Source organism: Brassica napus, chromosome C8 (genome assembly GCF_020379485.1).
Source record: "Brassica napus cultivar Da-Ae chromosome C8, Da-Ae, whole genome shotgun sequence".
Classification (NCBI taxonomy): domain Eukaryota; kingdom Viridiplantae; phylum Streptophyta; class Magnoliopsida; order Brassicales; family Brassicaceae; genus Brassica; species Brassica napus.
Window position 1 is genome coordinate 12,814,680 of NC_063451.1, and position 20,707 is coordinate 12,835,386.

The window sequence follows — 20,707 nt, forward strand, 5'->3', positions numbered from 1 at the left end:
GAACTACGTTTTACTATTATATCTACTAACACGGAAACATAAAATCTGCATATATATACTCTACAACATTGTGATTGCGTTATCTACCTTAATACTATATTCTACTTTAGCGGGATTTCGAAGTCTACCAGTCTTGTTTTGGTCTACGGACGACAGAATTTGAGTTCTGCCAAATTCGTAATCACAATATACCGTAAATCTCTCCCAATTTGTTAAGAGAATATTTTTTAAATCTTAATTTTTCAAAATTTTCGTGTTTCTTTATCATTTAAAAAAAAATCAACAAGTGCATTAAATTCTAATTTCTAAAACACTAAATTGAATTTGTTAAACACTAAACTTTAACCAAGAACATTAAATTCGGGTAGTCTACCGGTAACTAAGAATCTTCATTCACGAGGGATAAAATGTGGTGTGCAATGTCAAATATGCGGTGCTGAAGAAGAATCTATTAATCATGTTTTATTTGAGTGTCCATTAGCACTACAAACGTGGGCTTTATCTAATATTCCCTCATGCCCAGGAGTTTTCTCCACCCCGTCACTTTTCACAAATATGGACTATCTTTTCTGGCGGTTACCCAAGGAACCGGATTTGAGTTATTTTCCATGGATATTGTGGTATATTTGGAAGAATAGAAACGCTAAAGTTTTTAAGAATCAGATAAGAACCCCTTTTGATATTCTTCGGATGGCGGAGATAGAAGGTGTTTTGTGGGCTGAAGCCCAGACAGATGAGTCTATAAATCGTGAATATCTACATATTGCAGAGAACCATTTTCCACATGGAGTTAACAAGTGTTATATAGATGGAGCATGGAAGGAACATGATCCTTATACAGGGCAGGGATGGGTCAACAGAAAAGATGGATCAACTGATACTATGATGGGTGCAATGTCTATTCGCAGGAGTCTATCACCTTTACATGCTGAATGTGAAGCTTTGATATGGGCGATGGAGTGCATGAAGACCCTACAAATCTCAGAGGTGGTGTTTGCAACAGGCTGTTCTCAATTGGTAAAGATAGTGTCTTCACCGACAGAATGGTCGGCGTTCACTACACACATGGAGGAGTTTCTGCGATGTAAGGAATTATTTCTTAATTTTACTATCCAACATATACCAAGGGCGCAAAATACTCTGGCGGACAAGCTGGCACGAGGTGCTAGGACTTCGCCATTTGCTATGGTTTATGTTGATTCAGTTCTCCCGAGGTGGCTCTCGGACCAGGAACCTTCTTAGTTTCATAGCCTTTTGTTGTAAAAAAAAAACACTAAACTTTAACTTATTAAACATTAAATTCATAATCACTATTTACTTGATTTAGGCTTTAGGGTTTGAACCTATGTGATTAAGGGTTTAAGGTTTAAATCATATATTAGATTTTGATCCGCGCTTAGAAAATGCGGGTTTATTTTCGAAATAAAATAAAACTTTAATATGTAATTCAATATAAAATAGTGTATATGTCTGGAAACATTTGTAGAAGAACCAAAACCAAACCGAATTCATAAATAACCAATTGAATAATATATTTCAGGAACTGGAAAACATAAACCGAACCAAAACTAAATTGCGAACCGAATATATATCCGAATTTTTAAAATATAAATCATATATATAAAATATTAATTATATTTAATTTTTAAATAACCAATTATCCTAAAATATGATTTATGAACCGAAGTACATTTGTTACAAAAAAACAAATTACCTAAAAAACTGAACTATCTTGAAACTTGAAGACATTCAATTTCATCTGGTACCATATAATACAACTTTAAACAGGAAAAAATAAATCAATTTTGAGTATAGTAACAAGCCTAACTTGATATTGACATGGCAAATAACTAAGTTTTTAACAAAAATCCCAAAATGAAAATGTGATATCGAACAAGCAGGTGCACTGTGCCCGATATTTATCTCTTATGTTATTAACCTTTGTTTACTCGAATCCTGGCTCTCATGTCTACCTACATAAAACACAATACCATATCCAATTAGTCCACGAGACTAATCTATTTCAAATATCAAGGTTGAATGTAACAATTGTATCTTTAGATATGGCCTAAACCAAGAGCCATATTGCATCCATCACCATTATATCCTCAAGATCATAGTCAAACTCACCATCTCTGAAGAGTATTTTTAGATATACCACATAATCAGTCATCTGATATGGATGCAGATTCATAGCTCTAAAACGTTTTACCGATGTGAAAATGTAATAACCAATTAATAAAGAGACAACTTAACAAAACCACCATATAGTTCTCTCTCATTGTTACATGGAACTGTTTCCAGAGGATCAAAATCCTTCAAGAAAAAAAAAACTAAAAAAATATAGAGCTATGTTTGTTTTATCTCAAGACAAACCTGTTAACCCGTGGGTGTGATGTAACACATGAGTCTTGAGATGAAACAGTTTCCTCGTCCTCTGCTTGAAAAATTATGTGATTGATATTGCTAACCAAGAGAAAAAAAAAATTTAAAGGATGTAAGTAATAGTGAACAGAGAGGACTAACCTGCAGCAGAACCATATTGACTCCAGACGCTTCTGCATTCTTTCTGCCTAATCATGTTTTTGGCTTCCATAACTAGCTGATCTTCCTTCACAAGATAAGATGGATATAATCAGCCAGGTAAGAATAAGTAACGCTGGCGAAGGGGAAGTGAAGCATCGTAGAGATAATAGCCGGTGAATTTTCTCAGATTTTCTCGAGAGAGAGAGAGACACAAAGAAGAAGATGTGATTTAGGGTTCGTCGTTTTGCGGTTTGGGGCTAAATGAATTTGCCTTCCGTTTTTCTTTTGCAATTTATTTTCTTTTTTAACTTAATTTCCTTTTTTTTAAATAAGTAATTTAATTAACAAAAAATAAATTGGGTTTAGAATAGGGGCTTAGGGGATGATTATCGGGGATCCTTGCTCTTGGGTTCTTAATACATATATACTAGGATTAGACCCGCGCCTTGCGCGGGGTGAGATTTTTTAAAAATTTTAAAAAATTAGATTATAAGATGAATAAAACTGATATGTGGTGAGGTTTTTATTAAGAGATATAGGGTTTTTATTTTTTCGTTATATAAGTATTTATAGATATTGGAGGATTAAATTGTATTTACGATCAATAATGATCTTTCTATAAATATTTTTGTTTATTACCGAGTATGTGATATATTTTTAGTACGACAAATAAAATACCATACCATTTTTTTTGGTAGCTAATCTTATTAAAAGATTTATATTTGATTATTTTAAAGACTTTAACACAACTTAATAGAACTTGGAATTAAAAAAAATATTTTTCACAACATTTATGTAAATTATATTGTCGTAACATATATAACATAATAGATTAGTTGAATAAATATAATGGGCCATAATAATAAACAAATAAATTGAAAGGCCCGATTATATTTGTTCCTTAATTATGATTGTCCAATATTTGAGGGCAAAAGCAAGTCATTGTCTTAACACAAATTGCAGATATATTGTTTCCCAATTATTTTTAATTTTTCCCATATTTGCCGTTCCCGAATCGACTGTTTCGTTTATCACCGTCTCAGAACATTTCAAACCGATCTTCTGATTTCTCTCTCTGTGCAATACGTATTCACGTTCCAAACCTAATCAATAATACCAATCGAAGGTTACTGGTCTTCCACAGAGTAAACAATCGATTCAGAAAAAGAGAAGCTATAAGGTTAGTCAATTTGATAATATTTTGAGATCCTTAAAATCAATTCTCAATTGCAAGGAGTTTCATTTGTTTCGTTATTTATTTTTCAATCGGGTCTCGAATATAGGTTGAAATCTGACATAGCTTTCACAGAAAACCTAATTCCATCGTTTACCTATTTGATTTCAACAAAGCTAAATTCTATTTAGGAGTATCTATTTGAATTCAAATGCTTGATAAAAATGTTAAAATTTAATGATTGTTTGCTTGATTTAAATAAAATTTTTATGATTAGTATTAAAAATTCTTTGCTTGATATGAGTATACTTAAACAATCAAGCAAAGCCAAACTTTGTGAATTATCCTTAAATGTATTTGAGTTGACGATATATTTTAGTTTATATTGAATAAGAGTTTCACATTGCAGAGAAAGATTGAAGAGGTGGGAACCAAGGGTATTGTTTCCGACAATAGGACGTCTACTAATAAGGTTAGCATCAACTTTATTGACACGTTTTGCCAATGATGGTGTTAAGAACCGGAGGAAGCACATTGGTTTCCTCAAACTACATTCAGATAAGGAAGAAAGAATTATATTTAAGTTAACAGAGAAGTAAGGCATTAATATAAACGTTTAAATATGATCTACAGTATCTGAATAACTACCTCGACTTTATCTGAAGGACCAGCAATCTGCAAGCATGGCTTGTTGACCAGTTGCACAGCAAGATTATCGAACACCATGAGCTTTGTGTTGCTTGTGTTATCAAGCACCACTAAATGCAATTTATACCTATAAGATTTTTTATTACAATTATTTACAGGATGTTTATATTCAAAATACACATAAAAACAATACTGAAATTATAAAAAGTACCTTGGAACTGTGACAGGATTGTAAGCCTCACACTTTACACAATAATATGTGTGCTTCAGATCATCATCGTCATTACCGTCATCGTCGTTGACAGCTGGAACGGTCAAGACTTTTTTAGAGCACACTTTGCAGCTCAGATAAAACCACCCCATATCAGAATCAATCCCAGCAATGGTGCACATCAGAATACACTTTTCAACCTATTCAGACACAATATAGGAACTATAATGAGAAAAAAAAAACTTATATATATATATATAAGTTGTAAAATGAGTTTACACAATAAACTTCTAAAATTGATAGAATGATTTTGACAACTAACCTGTTTTGTTTCCTTCATTTGAGCAATGGTTTTTCTTGGTGTATGGGTAAAGAAATCATCTTTATCCGAAACACCATTCGCAATAGCCGCGTACTTAGACTCCACGATGGCTAAAGGAAGGTCATCTTTAGGCAAACTACAAAATATTAAAACAAATATACAATATATCAAAGTCCACACTACATATCGAGTCAATACATAGAAGTTGTTTATATATTGCAAAATATTATAACATACCTATCAGTGAACTTTAGAACTTCAATCATTGGAAGATTCAAACCTAATTCACTCACATTGTAGGCATTGCTGACACTTCTTTCTTCTGTTGAAAAAATCGGCATGTCAATGAATCTACTATGTGTAATTTAGTTTACAATTTATAATGGCATACTTACCCTTCCACTCTTTGATTTTCCCAAATCGTAAAACCAAAATGGTACAATGCTCATCTCGAACCTGCATCGCCTCATTAACATCACAGGCGAATTTACCCCAAAGAACAACCGGAAGTTTATCATCGCTGCAATAGAAAACAAAGTAATCACGTTTAAATAAAATAGCAAATAAGGCGTCCTATAAATAAAAAAATAAACAATCAGTTTTTAATAACCAAAAACTTACTCCGAATTGCGCAACTGTAAAGAAATCTTCTCGGTTTCTTTCCCATTGACATTAACATGTTCAAGATGACTGATTTTAATAATCTGCCCGATTATATCTGAAAAACATACACCGTTGTCAAAATTAAATTTGTTAAATAGAAGCATATTGCATAATTATAATTCACGATAACTTACCAACCAAAAAATCGGCTGAAAGAGTACCATCTAGTACTTCTTTGAACTTCACTGGCTCAAAACCTGATAAAGACTCAGGCAGTTGCTCACATGGTCGTACACGTGTTGTGGACAGGAAGCTAATCCGGTAAGCATGATTAGTGGTCCTGTAGGAACCACAGGAATGTGTGACAACAAAATTGATCAACATCAACGAATGTCCTTGTCTTAGGAAGTGATCGAATTTAGCAACCAACTCCCTTTTCACCGATGCATGAATCTTAGCACCCTATGTAAATAGCAGAATAGACAAAAGACTTTCAGAAACGAAAATAAAGGACTAAAGTAAAGTACTTTACAGGCGTCCAAAGAATCCCGTACCTTAACATCGCAAAGAACCATTTCAATAGTTTCACCTCCAGCAGCTGAGTATTGTTTCCACAACCGGATGACTTTGACCTTGATCTTCCACATTGTTTTGAAAGGCTTAACATCAGCGACTGGATTGATTGACATGGTTTGTAAGCAACGGGTTTTTTTTTGCTCTTTTGCTTGTTTGCAAGTTGATGTGGGATTCGATGAGTGGGAGCATCGTTTATATATATGTCGTGTCTAGGTTTAGGAGCCCTAGTAATTACCATCACAGTGTCATAGGAAACTACATATTTTATTTTCCTTATCTCATATATCACATTAACATCGATGAAACCTTGGTGTCGAAGCAAACGTGATGGCCACTCCATCTTTAAAGGGTACGTAAAGTTAAAAATTATTTTTTCCTTTATCTGGTTTTATAGCATTAATGATTGCAAATTTCGTTCCTAAACTAAGTCTCAAATAAACAGACTTAGTTTGACGGTGTAACAATTATATAACAATTATATAACATTTTGAGTGTAAGGAGTATATCAGTAATGACGATAGGGGATATGTAACAATTGGATTTGACGGTGTAACAATTATATAACATTTTGCTAGGATGTTTAATTTTAGACTAAGCTCAACATATTGAGCTCTATTTAACTGCCACGTAAGACAATTAAGAGCACAAAAAATTGACACGTAGGAAGGGGCTATTTTTAATTATTACAAACTTGAGGTTCTAACTTTTTAAATGATTCACAATTAATATATAGGGGATTTGTATGTATATATTATATATACATATATAATTGCGGGCTAAGGAAACCCAAACCGAAAGTTCTTTAATTCATACAAATATATATGTATTAAGAAACCAAGAGCAAAGACCCTTAATTGGTTTTACACAAAACATTATGGCATGGGGACAATATATAGTTCAATTTATGGCATAGGGATAATGCAGTTATTTTTTGTTCTATATTTACAAATTTCCCTTCAATTGTTATGTTTATTATTTATTGGATAATAGACTATCATGTATGTATGTATATTTGATACAAGAATATAAAATTATATTATATCTACTTATCATGCATAGGGCAACTACCCAACACAACATAACTTGGCCACAATGGCCAGAACCACAAGAAACACGTTTTCTGTTCGATTTGTTTTTTAAAATAAAACTGACTGCATTTAAAAAAAAATTATTAAAATAATAAATAGATATTAAAAATAAAACCACGCGTCGGGTGGCACAAGGTGTTCTGTGGATCTCTAAGGGATCCGAGTTCGAATTTACTGTTAAGCCAGATAAACATGGTGTGTTACCACCGAGTCTTTTCACATTCTCTTTTCGAGGAAAAGTTTACCATTTTAAAAAAAATATAAAAATATATAAAAAAAATATTAAATAATTATAAATATTTGGATTGAATAAATTAAATTTATTTATTCATACAAATTGTAGTTTTATTGAAACAATGCTTTGTATTCATCGATGCATGAGCTTCATATGTAGATCTATGAAATATAAAACTCGAACATGTAAGGTCATTCATCATCTGGTTCAGAGTTGTGAAGGCTAGAATCTTCTTCTTTATAAAGGAGTATCTCTCAAAGCCATTAAAATGGAATATTGTTTTCATCTTGAGATGAAATTTCAGTTAAAGTATCCATTTCATTGGAAGATGCCTTTCATCGAAGCTCATAATTTGCGACAGCTGAGATTCGCATTGAACAGTACAATGCCCTTCATTAGAATTCGAGTTGTAGGATTGTCATTCATATACCCTTAGCATCTATATCTCTATAATTCTGATTGCTTAAACCCTAGATCTAGCGATTTTCTTATATTGTTTACAACTTTAATCAACTGAACAACTGCCTTATTCACCACTGCTTTACTTTATTTACTGCTTTATAATCTGTTTGCCTAGCATAATCGCGTCTGGTTGATTTTATTTTGTGTCCACGCTCTATGTGAATTCGATCCCTAAGTACTACAACTAAACCTCTTGTTTGAGAGAGTAAAGTCACTACTTAGGATAATTTGAGTAATATCTTCTGAGCAAGAAACCACCAAACAAACCAATCAAGAGAGAAACCCCACTAAGAGACAACATTCCTTCGCTGTGAACAATCCAACTAATGACATACCATCTAAATACGCTGGAAGCTAATTATGTTGTTTCCACCAAAGAAAAGCTCATTCCACGGAAGAATGCTAAGTCGCACAAAGAAGTAAGAGCAACAAAGAAGAAGACGCCGAGTCTAATATAAAACATGTCACAATAACACCAAAGACCAACACCAAGACCAAACTACCTCCAATAAAAAAAGCCGTGAAATAACGGAAGAGTCACCGAACTTACCCCCACCGGCTCTTAAGAAAAGATTCGACAACGATCCTCTGAGTGGACATGTCGAAACCTATGAAACCGAAAAAGGTTGACAAGCCAGACCTCGGTTACACCTCATATGCTGGCGAGAAATAGACATCTCGTAATCCACAAGAACCTTCAAAGCAGAAGCAAACGCAACGTTGCTACCGGGTTTAAGAATTATGTGAAGAAATAATTGTTTGTCAAAAACTGCTCAACGATATACGACCTCGATCTGTTTAGGGGACAAGGATACTACCCACTCCCCTCTTAAGAACCAAATCAACTTCATTTACGGAGGCTCAAAATTTTGTAACTCCGATAACTTGATAAAATCATACCGGAAAAGAGTTGAAAGCATCAGGGAAACACGAAGGCCCAATTACCGAGTGGGATCATTAAATCATTTTCCACAAGTACGAAACTGTTAACCATCATATACCTCACGATGATTACTTGATCATATGCCTAGATGTTGGAGGATGCAAGCTCTCAAGAGTAATGGTTGATACTGGAAAGTCGGCAAACGCCACTCATGCTAAATTGATAACATCCTCGTAAAATAACCAAAGGTCCTGATCAAGCCTACAGACAATCCAAAGCGTGAATGATCGTACCACGAAAAGTCAAAAAAGTATTGTATAAAAGCTGAATTGTACTTATCACCAACATTGTAATTTTAATCAGTAGAGACTAGCAGGAACCTATACATAGATACATTGAGGTCAGACAAACTATTGGATAACTTTTGTAAAAGAACAAACAAGTCTGACCAAACTCTAATAAAAAAAATATGAATCATCTTTGAAAAAATGTAAAGAAGCAAAAGGCCGCGTAAAGGGTCAACACCAAAAATGTGCAGTTATTCATTAAAAACAATAACAATGCCAATCTATACTATACTAAAAGAGGGATATAAGCCATGGAGAGGGTGTCCACATAGGATAGAAAAATCAACCAATCAGAGAATCCGAAATTGCCATGTCATCTCATTTATTTTTCGTAAAAAATAAAAAAACAATGCGAATGTGAGAATCGAACCCGGGTTAGTATGATATATATATAGGACAGTTACCACTAAGCCATTGAAACTTTCTTGGACACATATACAAGAACCACTAAGTATATAATCACAAACTCTTATGTACATTTACAATAATATGAATTCAACTTTCAAGACTCCGATACTTTGTTTTTTAAAAAAATATAAGTAAGTGACTAAGCTAATATATTCTTAGAAAGTGTGAGAACGTTGACAAATATGAAAAAGCATAGATTTTTGTTTTCGTGACAAAGTTAAGAATTTTGTAAAAGTAAGTTTAACATATAAATTTTTGTGACAAATACGAAAAAACATAGATTTTTGTAAAATTTTGACAAAACAACTCATAACATACTTCTCTAATGTCTTAATAAAATATTATTTAAGGGTGCAATAATTAAATATATTAATTCAATAAATTTTGTAATTTATAGACAAAACAATAACACAACAAATTTTGAAACATTTGTTTAACCTATCGATTTTTTTTCATGAGAATCCAACTAAACAAGATAAAAAAAAAATTAGATTTACAAATATTTAATTACCATTTTATTCAATTTTGATTAATTTCAAATTATCATAATGTATCTTTTTGAAGTTACAAATATGAAAAAACATAGATTTTTGTACAATTTGACAAAACAACTCAAAACATATTTTTCTAATGTCTTAATAAAATATTATTTAAGGATGCAATAATTAAATATATTAATTCAATAAATTTTATAATTTATAGACAAAACAATACCACAACAAATTTTGAAACATTTGTTTAACCAATCGATTTTTTTTCATGACAATCCAACTAAACAATTAGATTTACAAATATTTAATTACCATTTTATTCAATTTTGATTCATTTTAAATTGTAATAATGTATCTTTTTGAATTTACAAAAAAATAATGTTCTTTATTTATTACACTAGCATTATATATAGATTCTATATACACAAAATAAATATAATATAACAACATAAGCTTGCTTTCCCCGATTCATATGAAAACTTTTTAAGTTATCCACCAAAGCAAATTAATTAAATCAATGAAATTGTTAAAATACAGCAAATTAGTATATAATTTTATTTTAAATTAAATTATTTAAAAAATGTATTTTCGTTAAAACAAAATAATAAATAAGTAAAACTGATTTGATGGTAATTTTTATGATATATATATATATATATATATCAATTCTGTGAAAGAAATAGAAGCTTAATATGGAAAAAAATCTTAAATACAAAAACCTCTAAAAATTAACAAAAAAACTAATAAATTAAACTATGATATCACTTAAAAGCTTCTTAGACCATATTAATAAAATATTTAAGCGATAATTAGACAAATTTGATTTTTTTTCCAGCAAAAAGTTTATTATTAATTAGCATCAGTTATTTCAAGATGTTTAAGAAATGGTGGACAAAAAAATAGGATGGACATTAGTGATATATGAACTATGAATAGTACTTTGTGAAGCAGACTTAGATAACATATCTGCACATCCATTTTCAGTCCTTTTTGATGCTTAAATTCAATTTCTTCAGAGTAGTTATTCCACAAATAGATCGTATGAGATATTGTTTTGATATGTAGATTTGTTTTTTCAATGTTAAGAAGATTGATAACTGTAAAAATGTCTCCTTCGTATATGATATGTCTATAACCGAGTCTCCAACATGAGACAAGTCTGTTTAAAAAGTAAATAATTTTATTTTTCTTATATTATATAATCAATATATATTATTTACTGATAATAAAAATATAGTTATTCATCTATCACAAATATCTATGCAAATATGTGAATCAAGTACAACAATCAAACAACATAATGATTTCCACAAAGAAAATTTAAAAAATATATTTATGTTATGTAGTCATATTTTATATATTTTTAAATAATGTAATACAATATTATACATTATTTTTTAGAATTGAGAAATGCATATATCAGTTAGACAAATTAAGCGATAATTAGACAAATTTGATTTTTATTTTGTGAGCAAAAAGTTTATTATTAATTAGCATTACTTATTTCAAGATGTTTAAGAAATGATGGACAAAAAAATAGGATGGACATAAATGATATATGAACTATAAATAGTTTTTTGTAAAGCTGACTTAGATAACACATATGAACATCCATTTCCAGTCCTTTTTGATGCATAAATTCAATTTCTTCAGAGCAGTTATTCCACAAAGAGATCGTATGAGATATTGTTTTGATATTCAGATTTGTTTCTTATTGTTAAGAAGATTGATAAGTGTAAAAATGTTTCATTCGAATATGATATGTCTATAACCGAGTCCCCAACATGAGACAAGTTTGTTAAAAATTAAATAATTTCATTTTTCTTATATTATATAATAAATATATATTATTTACTGATAATAAAAATATAGTTATTCATCTATCACAAATATCTATGCAAATATGTGAATTAAGTACAACAATCAAACAACATAATGATTTCTACAAAGAAAATATAAAAAATATATTTATGTTATGTAGTCTTATTTTCTATTTTTTAAATAATATAATATAATATTATACATTATTTTTTAGAAATGAGAAATATATATAATATCTTATCCGCGCGTAGCGCGGTTAAAAAATCTAGTGACAATAGAAATGAAATAAAAACAGCATCAACACGACATAGAGTAGTCGTTCTCTCTCACTACTCACGAGCATCAGCATCAGGAGTTTTATTTTGCCTCTAGATATTGACATCACTGAGCTGGTTGCCAATCTCAATCTGATGTCCCACTGGTGATGTTCTAGTTAATCCGATGTTACTTCCGAAATCGTCAACTCCAATAGGCACCACAGATGATAGATCTTTTGGAGAGAAAATCCATCAGATACATGGGGGAGCTCGAGCTATCCAATACAAAATAAAGACACCGCAACAACATTAAGTTCGGCTCCAAGCTCGATCTCTTTGTTCTAGAGGGAGGAAGATCATTCGTAATCAGTAGATTACTCTCCATTATTTCCTTGATAAGATCATTTTTAGCTGCCACCTCTTGGAGTCTGATCTCACAGTTAGTCTTGAGCTTTTTATTTTCCCACTTTTCGGTAAGCGAACTGATAACAGCTGAGTTGTTCACATCAAGAGTCCTCATAGCCCTAAGAGAATCTTTACGTAAGTCCATATTTCTTTTACCAGGAAAATCTTTGATTCTATCAGTCATAAAAGTGACCTACTCAATAGCAGTGTTTTTTTACATTTCTCGCCACGTGGAGCTGAGCCTTCATGAAACTTACCAGATCCCCAAATTCCTGTGCTGCTGTCAGTTGGGAAATATTCGAATGCTCTTTCTCATGTGCTTTCTTCAAAATAAGGCTCAGCTCCCAGACCACCTTCTTCATGTTGTTGAGTTCATCAGTTGTGGGACATTCCTCAAATGCTTCTCCAGTCTCACGACAAATTTGTTATGTTCCTCCATAGCATGGGAATAAAGCTCACTTTAGCAACCAAGTAAAACAAAAATGAATTTTAAAAGCCTTAGTTTACACCTTAGTGCGCACCATTTTGACATAAGCATCACGTTTGGCCATGTTATGCAAAGAGGAGAGAGGACAAACTGCTTGTCGGAAATACCTCACAAGGTGAGTGACACTGTCTTATTCCTCCGTGATTTGGAAATCTTTGGCATAGATTAGCTTCCAATGAAAGGGTCAGTTTCCATTCAGGTCACTCAAAAAAACACGGCCTCGATTCTATGGTTTTGGTTTTAGCTTTTTAGGAGGATGGTCCTAGAGCTCGGTACAAACCAAGCTCAAAGGTTTTGGTCCATAAACATTGGTCGGGGTAAGACTCGGAACAATGGGTGCATGGCTAGTATTATCAACTCGACCATTAATCCTATGGGGATTAATCGTAAGAGGCATCTCTTCCCTTAAAGTCTTGGTCAAAGTCTCTTCCTTTGCGATGTTCTTGTTCTAGCTCCGTTCAGAAACGCGGAGGGTTGGTCGTCTCCAGAATAGCTACATCAACATTTGTACCCATAGCTTTGGCGGTTACCGCACAAATGTCAGAGATCTTCATCGAAGAGAATATCCAAACAAATAGGGGATTGACTAAGATACAATATTATCCAAGGAGTATAAAAATATCTTATATTAATATGTTATTGGGAAACAACGACAAATCACGTTATAGTTATTCTTGAAAGAAGACGGAAATTTTTCGAACAAGAAAGACAGATACCCCAAATGATATTTCATTCTTAAAAGCGACAAGCCATAAAAGGACCAGAGGAAAATTGTTGGACCAGAATTTGACACCCATTTGAACGATCATGCTTAAAAGTGATACACTAAAAATGAATCCTTGCTACTGTCAAGTTAACAGTGGTAATTGTAATAATTGAGATTCAATCCAGAGGACCAGTTTACTCTTTACTCATATGAGTTCAATAATAAGCTGAGAAACAAGTGGGGTTTTGAGAATTAATTGTGACGCAAGTAACTAGAATACTTAGATGGTTCAAATTCGATTTAAATGAAGCCGGCTTAGGGTTATTAATCGGGTGTCAATGCAAAACTGAACAACTATTCAAGTGCAATGAGGTGCAGTCTAGAACTCAGATCACTCGGCTAGAACAATCCACTATCGTGGTCTTGCTCCCTTTGCAGATCGGTCTTGAATCCTAAGTTCTAACTTGGAACAAGACGCGATAACAAGCCTTAGAGACAAGATCTGATTAGTTCACTTAATACTCTAATATCTACTCTCGCTGATTAGGGATACAAAGCTCATTCAATATATGTCAATTTATCTCCTAAGCGGTTAGCTAGGTGATTAAATCAGAAATCGAACATTAAGTGATCAATTCAATGTAAGCAGTAAGAACAATATGAATGAAGAACAGTTAAGATCACTTATTTTGTGTTCAGTTCATGCGACTAACACCTTACAACCCTAAGCAAGCTTAGCCTACTACTCAATCATAAAGCAGGATGACACATACATGGTTTCTGAATAATACTGCATATAAAATAAAGTAGAAAGACAAGGGTTCAGGATGATCTTCTCGTGAGGATGAAGCCTTCTCCCTTACAAGTTGCTGAATCCAAAGAAAATAGTTCTAGGTCTCTTGCAAAAACTAGCGTCAGAAAAAGAAATGATAGCATAGGCCTTTTTATATGGAGGCGCTGGTGGTAAAGAGACAAGAGAGAGTGGAATCTAGGGCAAACTTCTGGAATAGGAAGTTTCCTTAATGATCGGGAATAGTCAGACGCTTTTTCTCTTTGGGAACAACCTTCGGGTTGTTCTAGATGGCTGTTCCGCATCGAATCCTTCAAAACGACATCTAACTTCTTGAATCTCTCTTATTTGCTCTTTCACCTGCTCCAAACCTGGAATGATATCAATTAAACACGAATTAGGACTGAGAATTAGCTCAAAGCACACATATAATGGTATTAAAAACACCATATATCAATTCCCCCAGACTTAGATCCTTGTTTGTCCTCGAACAAGGCCAAGCCTCAAGAACAGGGAGAAAGGTTTGAAAGAGTGGGAACTCGCTTTTCCTGAATAACCATGCTCTTACCACACATCTCTCAACCATACAAGCTGTAGACTTTAGACCGCACACCCTTACAAGAACACCCACGATCGCTGTTCGAGAATCAGCTCCATACTCTCTGTCTCATACCTGAAAAGGTTGCACTATCGAGACAAAACTCCTTAAACATCAATTAAGAATAGCGTGAGCTTCTCTTTACAGGCACTATTCAGGGTAGACGGGTTGATAAGGAACAGGCTGTTTTATGGTGGAGCTGAGAGTGTTTAGGGGCTACCGTATTTGAGTGTATGCAGGATATCGCGCAAAATAGCAATAGAGGACGGATCTATTGATGTCCACACCCCTTACTCGTTTCTGCTTCACGGATTTGGTTGTTCTCCACTTCGGGTCAATCATATGACTGTTCTCCAGCCATTGACTTCATTCTAATTCCTCAAAAATCGGTACCAACTCCTTGCTCAACCCTTCCCAGTGGCGTGTACCTTCCGAAGTTACCTTCCCCATCTCCATCATAAAATAAATAAAAGCATACTGTATATAAATAAAAATTTTTTTTTGAAGAACAGTGATGGGGTTTCGAGGGAAAGGTATCGGGGTGAATGTCTTGCAGCCACTGGTGGTCTATCCTTTTGTTTCTCACGGGTCGCCATTGTTCCTCTAGTCAGATCATGCACCCTTGAATGTTCTTCTTATTAGGGCTTGATCTTGTCAACTGTTCTCATTATGCTTGCTCTCTCTTCTCTGAATGTAAGGCATTAACGAGTAAGGGGCTGCGTCAATCCTAACCTCTCCGACCTTTTTGCACATATCTGCACATATGACATTGAAAAACAGAGTGCATTAGAGTGAAAATAAAGGCTTAGGTACAAGGTTGGATCAGCAAGATTGGTAAAGATGAGCTAGCTACTCAGGATCAGCAAGATTGGTAAAAAGAATAAGAAGCCCTGAGCGTGGGTCTCGTTTCCCTGATCTAGTGCCCATAACAAGAAGAATTTCAGTCAGGATTAGGTTCAAGTTAGGTGGAGTTGAGTCTACCCAGTGTAACCTGATCGTATGAGAGCTTCTGGAGAATCAAATGAGATAAGTCAGAGGGTGTTCCATGTCCACGTGTGGGTCTTTCATCACTGCTAAGGTCACTGGATAAGAATGTTAGAGCACGAGGTGGTTAAGAGAATATATCACAAGGTCTTAATTCCCACAAGAGTTTTAGCTGACTCGATTCTAAACTGACTCAATAAAACATCCAAATGACATAAGAACTGACTCAAAAACAAAAAAATAAAGTTTCAGCACATAGTGCTTCCCCCAGACTTAATTTACACCATCCCTGGTGTGAAATGAATCTGAGGTCAGCCTAAAATCAACACAAGGCATAACAATAAAACATAAAAATAAAGAGTTCAGATGGATAGAACAATGGATAGAGAATAGTCCTCGCGGACTCAGTCGGACTCGCCGCTCTCGGCTGGATCAAACGAACGTCTGTTGCGCGAGCGATGAACCTCCTCGGTCGAAGTGCTTGTTCCCATAGGCGCCTTTCCTGGTCGGTGCGATCGTGGAGTCTGCTCTGCTGGAGGCTGTCGCTCGTAACTTCTGCCAATGCAGCCTCCAGTGATGAGATGGAGGATCCTCCGCATGAGGCTGTTGTTCTTCCGCTGCGAGTCAACCATCCAGCGTCGGTAAGCCTGATCATCGGTCACATCAGCCAGCTCTCCGAGGTCATATGACGGTTCAGATTCTGAGGTGATGTCCTCAACATCTTCCATGTCCACGTCAGGTGCTGCAGCACGTGGATCAGTGCAAAGGAGCTCAGGTGGAGGGAGGAAGCGTATGTTGTCGAACACGCTGAACCTGGTGATCTCGGGGTGAGGCAGTTTGGTGAACAGCTGGGTACCGGCCTTATCAAAGAAGATGTAAATCTCTTCATCACGCATGATGTGGCATGCCATAAGGTACTTGATGTCAAGGTACTGAACCTCTTTGTTGACGTTGTACTTGCCGAGATCAATGTCGAAATGCTTGAAGAGCGGTGTGAGCAAGCTACCGCTTCAGTCCTTCTTGTTCGAACCGTGCATAAGACACTGCCGCCTCTCGCAGATCATGGTCATGAAGTTGAAACCAGGGTTGGTTTTGACCTTTTGAATTGGAATGCCGGACCCAGAAGCTCGAATTTCATCCTCAATACCAGCGTACAGGGTTTGCAGCTCCCCGTTGGTGACCTTCGAGGTGAGATCTTTAGCGAACAAGAGGTTTGAGATGATCTTTGCAATGACCCGAAGCGACGGGTTCCTGATCTGCGACTGGTAAGCCTTTCCAGGTGTAAAGTTCCTATTCGCAATGCAATCCCAAAAGGCGTTAGAAGGAGAGAACTTTTTCGCCACCGCTACCCCTTTCGGTTCAGTGGCTGTCTCATAGATCTCATTGAGCTTGTCGAGGGACAAGGAGCAGTACTCTCCATCGGCCATGAAAGAGAATGAGCAGTTGGCGTAGGAGGGTGCATTGGAATCCTCGTACGTGATCGTGGCGGTGGCGAGCACTTGGCGAGCAAGGTCTGGGTAGAGCTCATGTGTTGTATAGCACAGAGGAGCTATCCCTATGGCGTGTAGCATCTCGAAAACGTCCTCGTCGATCCCAAGATCAGCCAGAGTCTCCGCGTGGCAGAAACGAGTGGGTAACATGTCAACCCAGATGAGGGCGTTGTAACGTGCTTATGTTCCCTTATCCCATCCCTCGCAGTTGAAGTCCAAGAGCAGTGGGCTGTCGAGATCAATCGGTTCACCCTCTTTTTCACGGGGCCATGGGTAGGTCGCGGAGGTTTGTTGTTGTGCTTGCGGGGGTGGCGTACTGCTCGTGCAGGTCGCTCGCGTTCTCTTGGCTGATTGCGTAGTGCGTGACATCTGCAAAGCAAACAAAAGAAAGCTTTAGTTCTGTTATGCGCATAAAAGAAATGGAATAGAACAATTTCCATCCCTCCTTATGCAAACCGTAAATTGCCTTGACACGACAACCAACAAATCGAAACTCAACCCAATAACTCCATTCAACTATCCACAAACCGAATCCAAACAGTCCAATCAATTGCAAATCGCACATGTGAAATGAATCATGAGTTCATCTTCTAAATCAACCCTAACAGCAAAAGGGAAAATCGAAATCAAGTAGTACAACAAGGATCGATCTATTGAAGCGGTTAGAATGATGAACTTTGCAAACTGAATATTGCGATTTGGATGAGGATTGTCGAGTCTCTTACCTGTTGAAACTGGTGAAGTGAACTGCAAAAACAGAGAGAAATCAAAATTCCAAACAAGTGAGAAGCAAAAACCACTTAAAACGGTTGAGAGACAAAGATTTGGTGGTCGCTTAAAAATCGCAGGGGGAAAGGTCAGTGTAAGGCGCAGTGAAAAGGGGGAAAGTGGAAGGGTGGAGCCTTAAATAGGCAAAGCCCTAACTGCCCTTCCCTTTTTTATATATATATATTTTTTTTTTGTTCGGAACACTTACCTGGAACAGGCAATGGGTTGTTCTACCAGAAGAACAGTCCTTTGGTTGTTTTGACTGAAGTGTCCGATTTTTTTGTTTTTTTTTACCTACAAAATAAATCTAAAAAGAAATAAAATAGACTATAGAAAACAATGTACACATTAATCAATGGGGTGCCTCCCACCAAGCGCTTGGTTAAAGTCATTAGCTTGACTTGGATCAGCTGATGATGGGGGATCGCTTAGGGGAATTTCTTCGACTTCTGCGATAGTGGAGTCAGCAAGGTAATGCTTTAAGCACTGCCCGTTAACTACGAACTCGTCTCCTTTTCTGTCCCGTAACACAACAGCTCCGTAGGGTCGAACTTCCTTAATAGTGAAGGGTCCGGACCATCTAGACTTCAGCTTGCCTGGGAACAACCTCAACCTTGAATTGAAAAGCAAGACCTTATCGTTTGGTTCGAAATGTCTGGCAATGATGCGCTTGTCATGGTAGGCCTTGGTCTTCTCCTTGTAAATTTTGGAGCTTTCATAGGCGAGGTGCCTTATCTCTTCCAGCTCATGGATTTGGATCATGCGTTGCTCGGTTGCTGGCTTGATGTCGAAATTCAGTAACTTGACTGCCCATGCAGCTTTGTATTCGAGCTCGACAGGGAGGTGACATGCTTTACCGTAGACCAGGTGATAGGGGGTTGTTCCCAGCGGCGTTTTGTAGGCTGTTATGTAGGCCCATAATGCATCGTCCAGCTTAAGTGACCAATCCTTTCGTGAAGTGTTAACAGTTTTCTGGAGAATGCTCTTAATCTCCCTATTGGAAACATCAACCTGTCCACTCGTTTGCGGATGATAAGCGGTTGCCACCTTGTGCTTCACTCCATTCTTTTTCAAGAGGCCCTGAAATGCCTTGTTGATGAAGTGTGTTCCACCATCGCTAATGACGACTCGAGGCACTCCAAACCTCGGAAAGATGATGGAGCTGAACATCTTAGTCGCCACTTTTGCATCATTAGTAGGGCTTGCTATCGCTTCTACCCACTTAGATACATAGTCAACGGCGACGAGGATGTACTCGTTCTTGAAGGACGAAGGGAATGGTCCCATGAAATCGACTCCCCAACAGTCGAACACCTCAACCTCTAGAATGTAATTCTGAGGCATCTCATTCCTCTTGCTGATGTTCCCAAGTCGTTGGCATGCATCGCACCTGGCTATGTAGGCTTGAGCATCCCTGAACATAGTTGGCCACCAGAAACCTGCTTGAAGGATTTTGGAAACCGTTTTGAATGTAGCGAAGTGGCCTGCGTAAGATGAACCATGGCAGTGATGTAGGATTCCTGGAATATCTTCCTCTGGAACACACCTTCTGAACAAGCCATCCTTGCCATGTCTGTACAAAAACGGTTCTTCTCAAACATAATGCCTCGCCTCCCTTAAAAATTTCCTCTTGTCGTTTCCAGTGAACTTAAGGGGTTGCTTTTCAGCAGCAAGAAAATTCGCAATCTCAGCAAACCACGGGAGGTGAGAGTACTGCTTTTGGATCACGGCGACTGGATGTTCTGCGACGTGATAACAATCGGATCTCCTTCCCAGAGGTTGTTCCGCCATGCTAGAGCAGTCAGATGTGATTCGCAGAGGTTGTTCCGCGAAACGCAGACCAATCGCATTGACGTGTTCCACTGGGTGTTCTTCATCAAGAGTTGTGTCGTCATCAATCTTCATTCTGGACAGATGGTCTGAAACCCCATTCTCGACTCCTCTCTTATTCTTTATCTCAAGATCGAATTCTTGGAAGAGAAGAATCCACCTTAACAGCCTCGGTTTCTCATCTTTCTTTGTGAGCAGATACTTAAGAGCAGCATGGTCTGTGTGCACAATCACCTTAGATCCCACCAGGTAGGATCTGAACTTCTCGAATGCAAAAACAATAGCCAGGAGTTCTTTCTCTATTGTGGCGTATCTGCACTGAGCTTCATCCATAGTTTTGCTCGCATAATAGATCACATGAAGTTTCTTATCCTTGCGCTGCCCAAGTACTATTCCAACGGCAAAGTCGCTTGCATAAGTCATGATTTCGAAGGGGAGATCCCAGTCTGGCGGTTGCACAACAGGTGCGCTGACTAGAGCTCCTTTGATGGTGTGGAACGCAGCTAGACACTCATTGTCGAAATCGAACTTGATCTCCTTGCAGAGCAGTCTGGTGAGTGGTCTCGCTATTCTTGACCCAAGAAACTCCTGATAGCT

At 36.3% G+C, this 20,707-nt stretch overlaps 1 protein-coding gene and 1 long non-coding RNA gene across 2 annotated transcripts; both read right to left on the reverse strand.

The window, feature by feature from the left end:
• Positions 1–1,728: 1,728 nt before the first annotated feature.
• LOC106414172 lies at positions 1,729–2,944 on the reverse strand. The gene is made up of 3 exons (XR_001282788.3): positions 2,527–2,944; positions 2,377–2,437; positions 1,729–1,973 (listed from the first exon to the last, which is right to left on the reverse strand). It is a non-coding gene; the product is annotated as an uncharacterized LOC106414172 (long non-coding RNA).
• Positions 2,945–4,185: 1,241 nt separating this feature from the next.
• LOC106412697 (replication protein A 70 kDa DNA-binding subunit E-like) lies at positions 4,186–6,173 on the reverse strand. The gene is made up of 9 exons (XM_048766742.1): positions 6,039–6,173; positions 5,706–5,946; positions 5,503–5,599; positions 5,277–5,401; positions 5,119–5,203; positions 4,882–5,017; positions 4,560–4,759; positions 4,349–4,475; positions 4,186–4,248 (listed from the first exon to the last, which is right to left on the reverse strand). The coding sequence occupies exons 1-9, from the start codon at positions 6,171–6,173 to the stop codon at positions 4,186–4,188; spliced, it is 1,209 nt and encodes a 402-aa protein (XP_048622699.1).
• Positions 6,174–20,707: the final 14,534 nt, after the last annotated feature.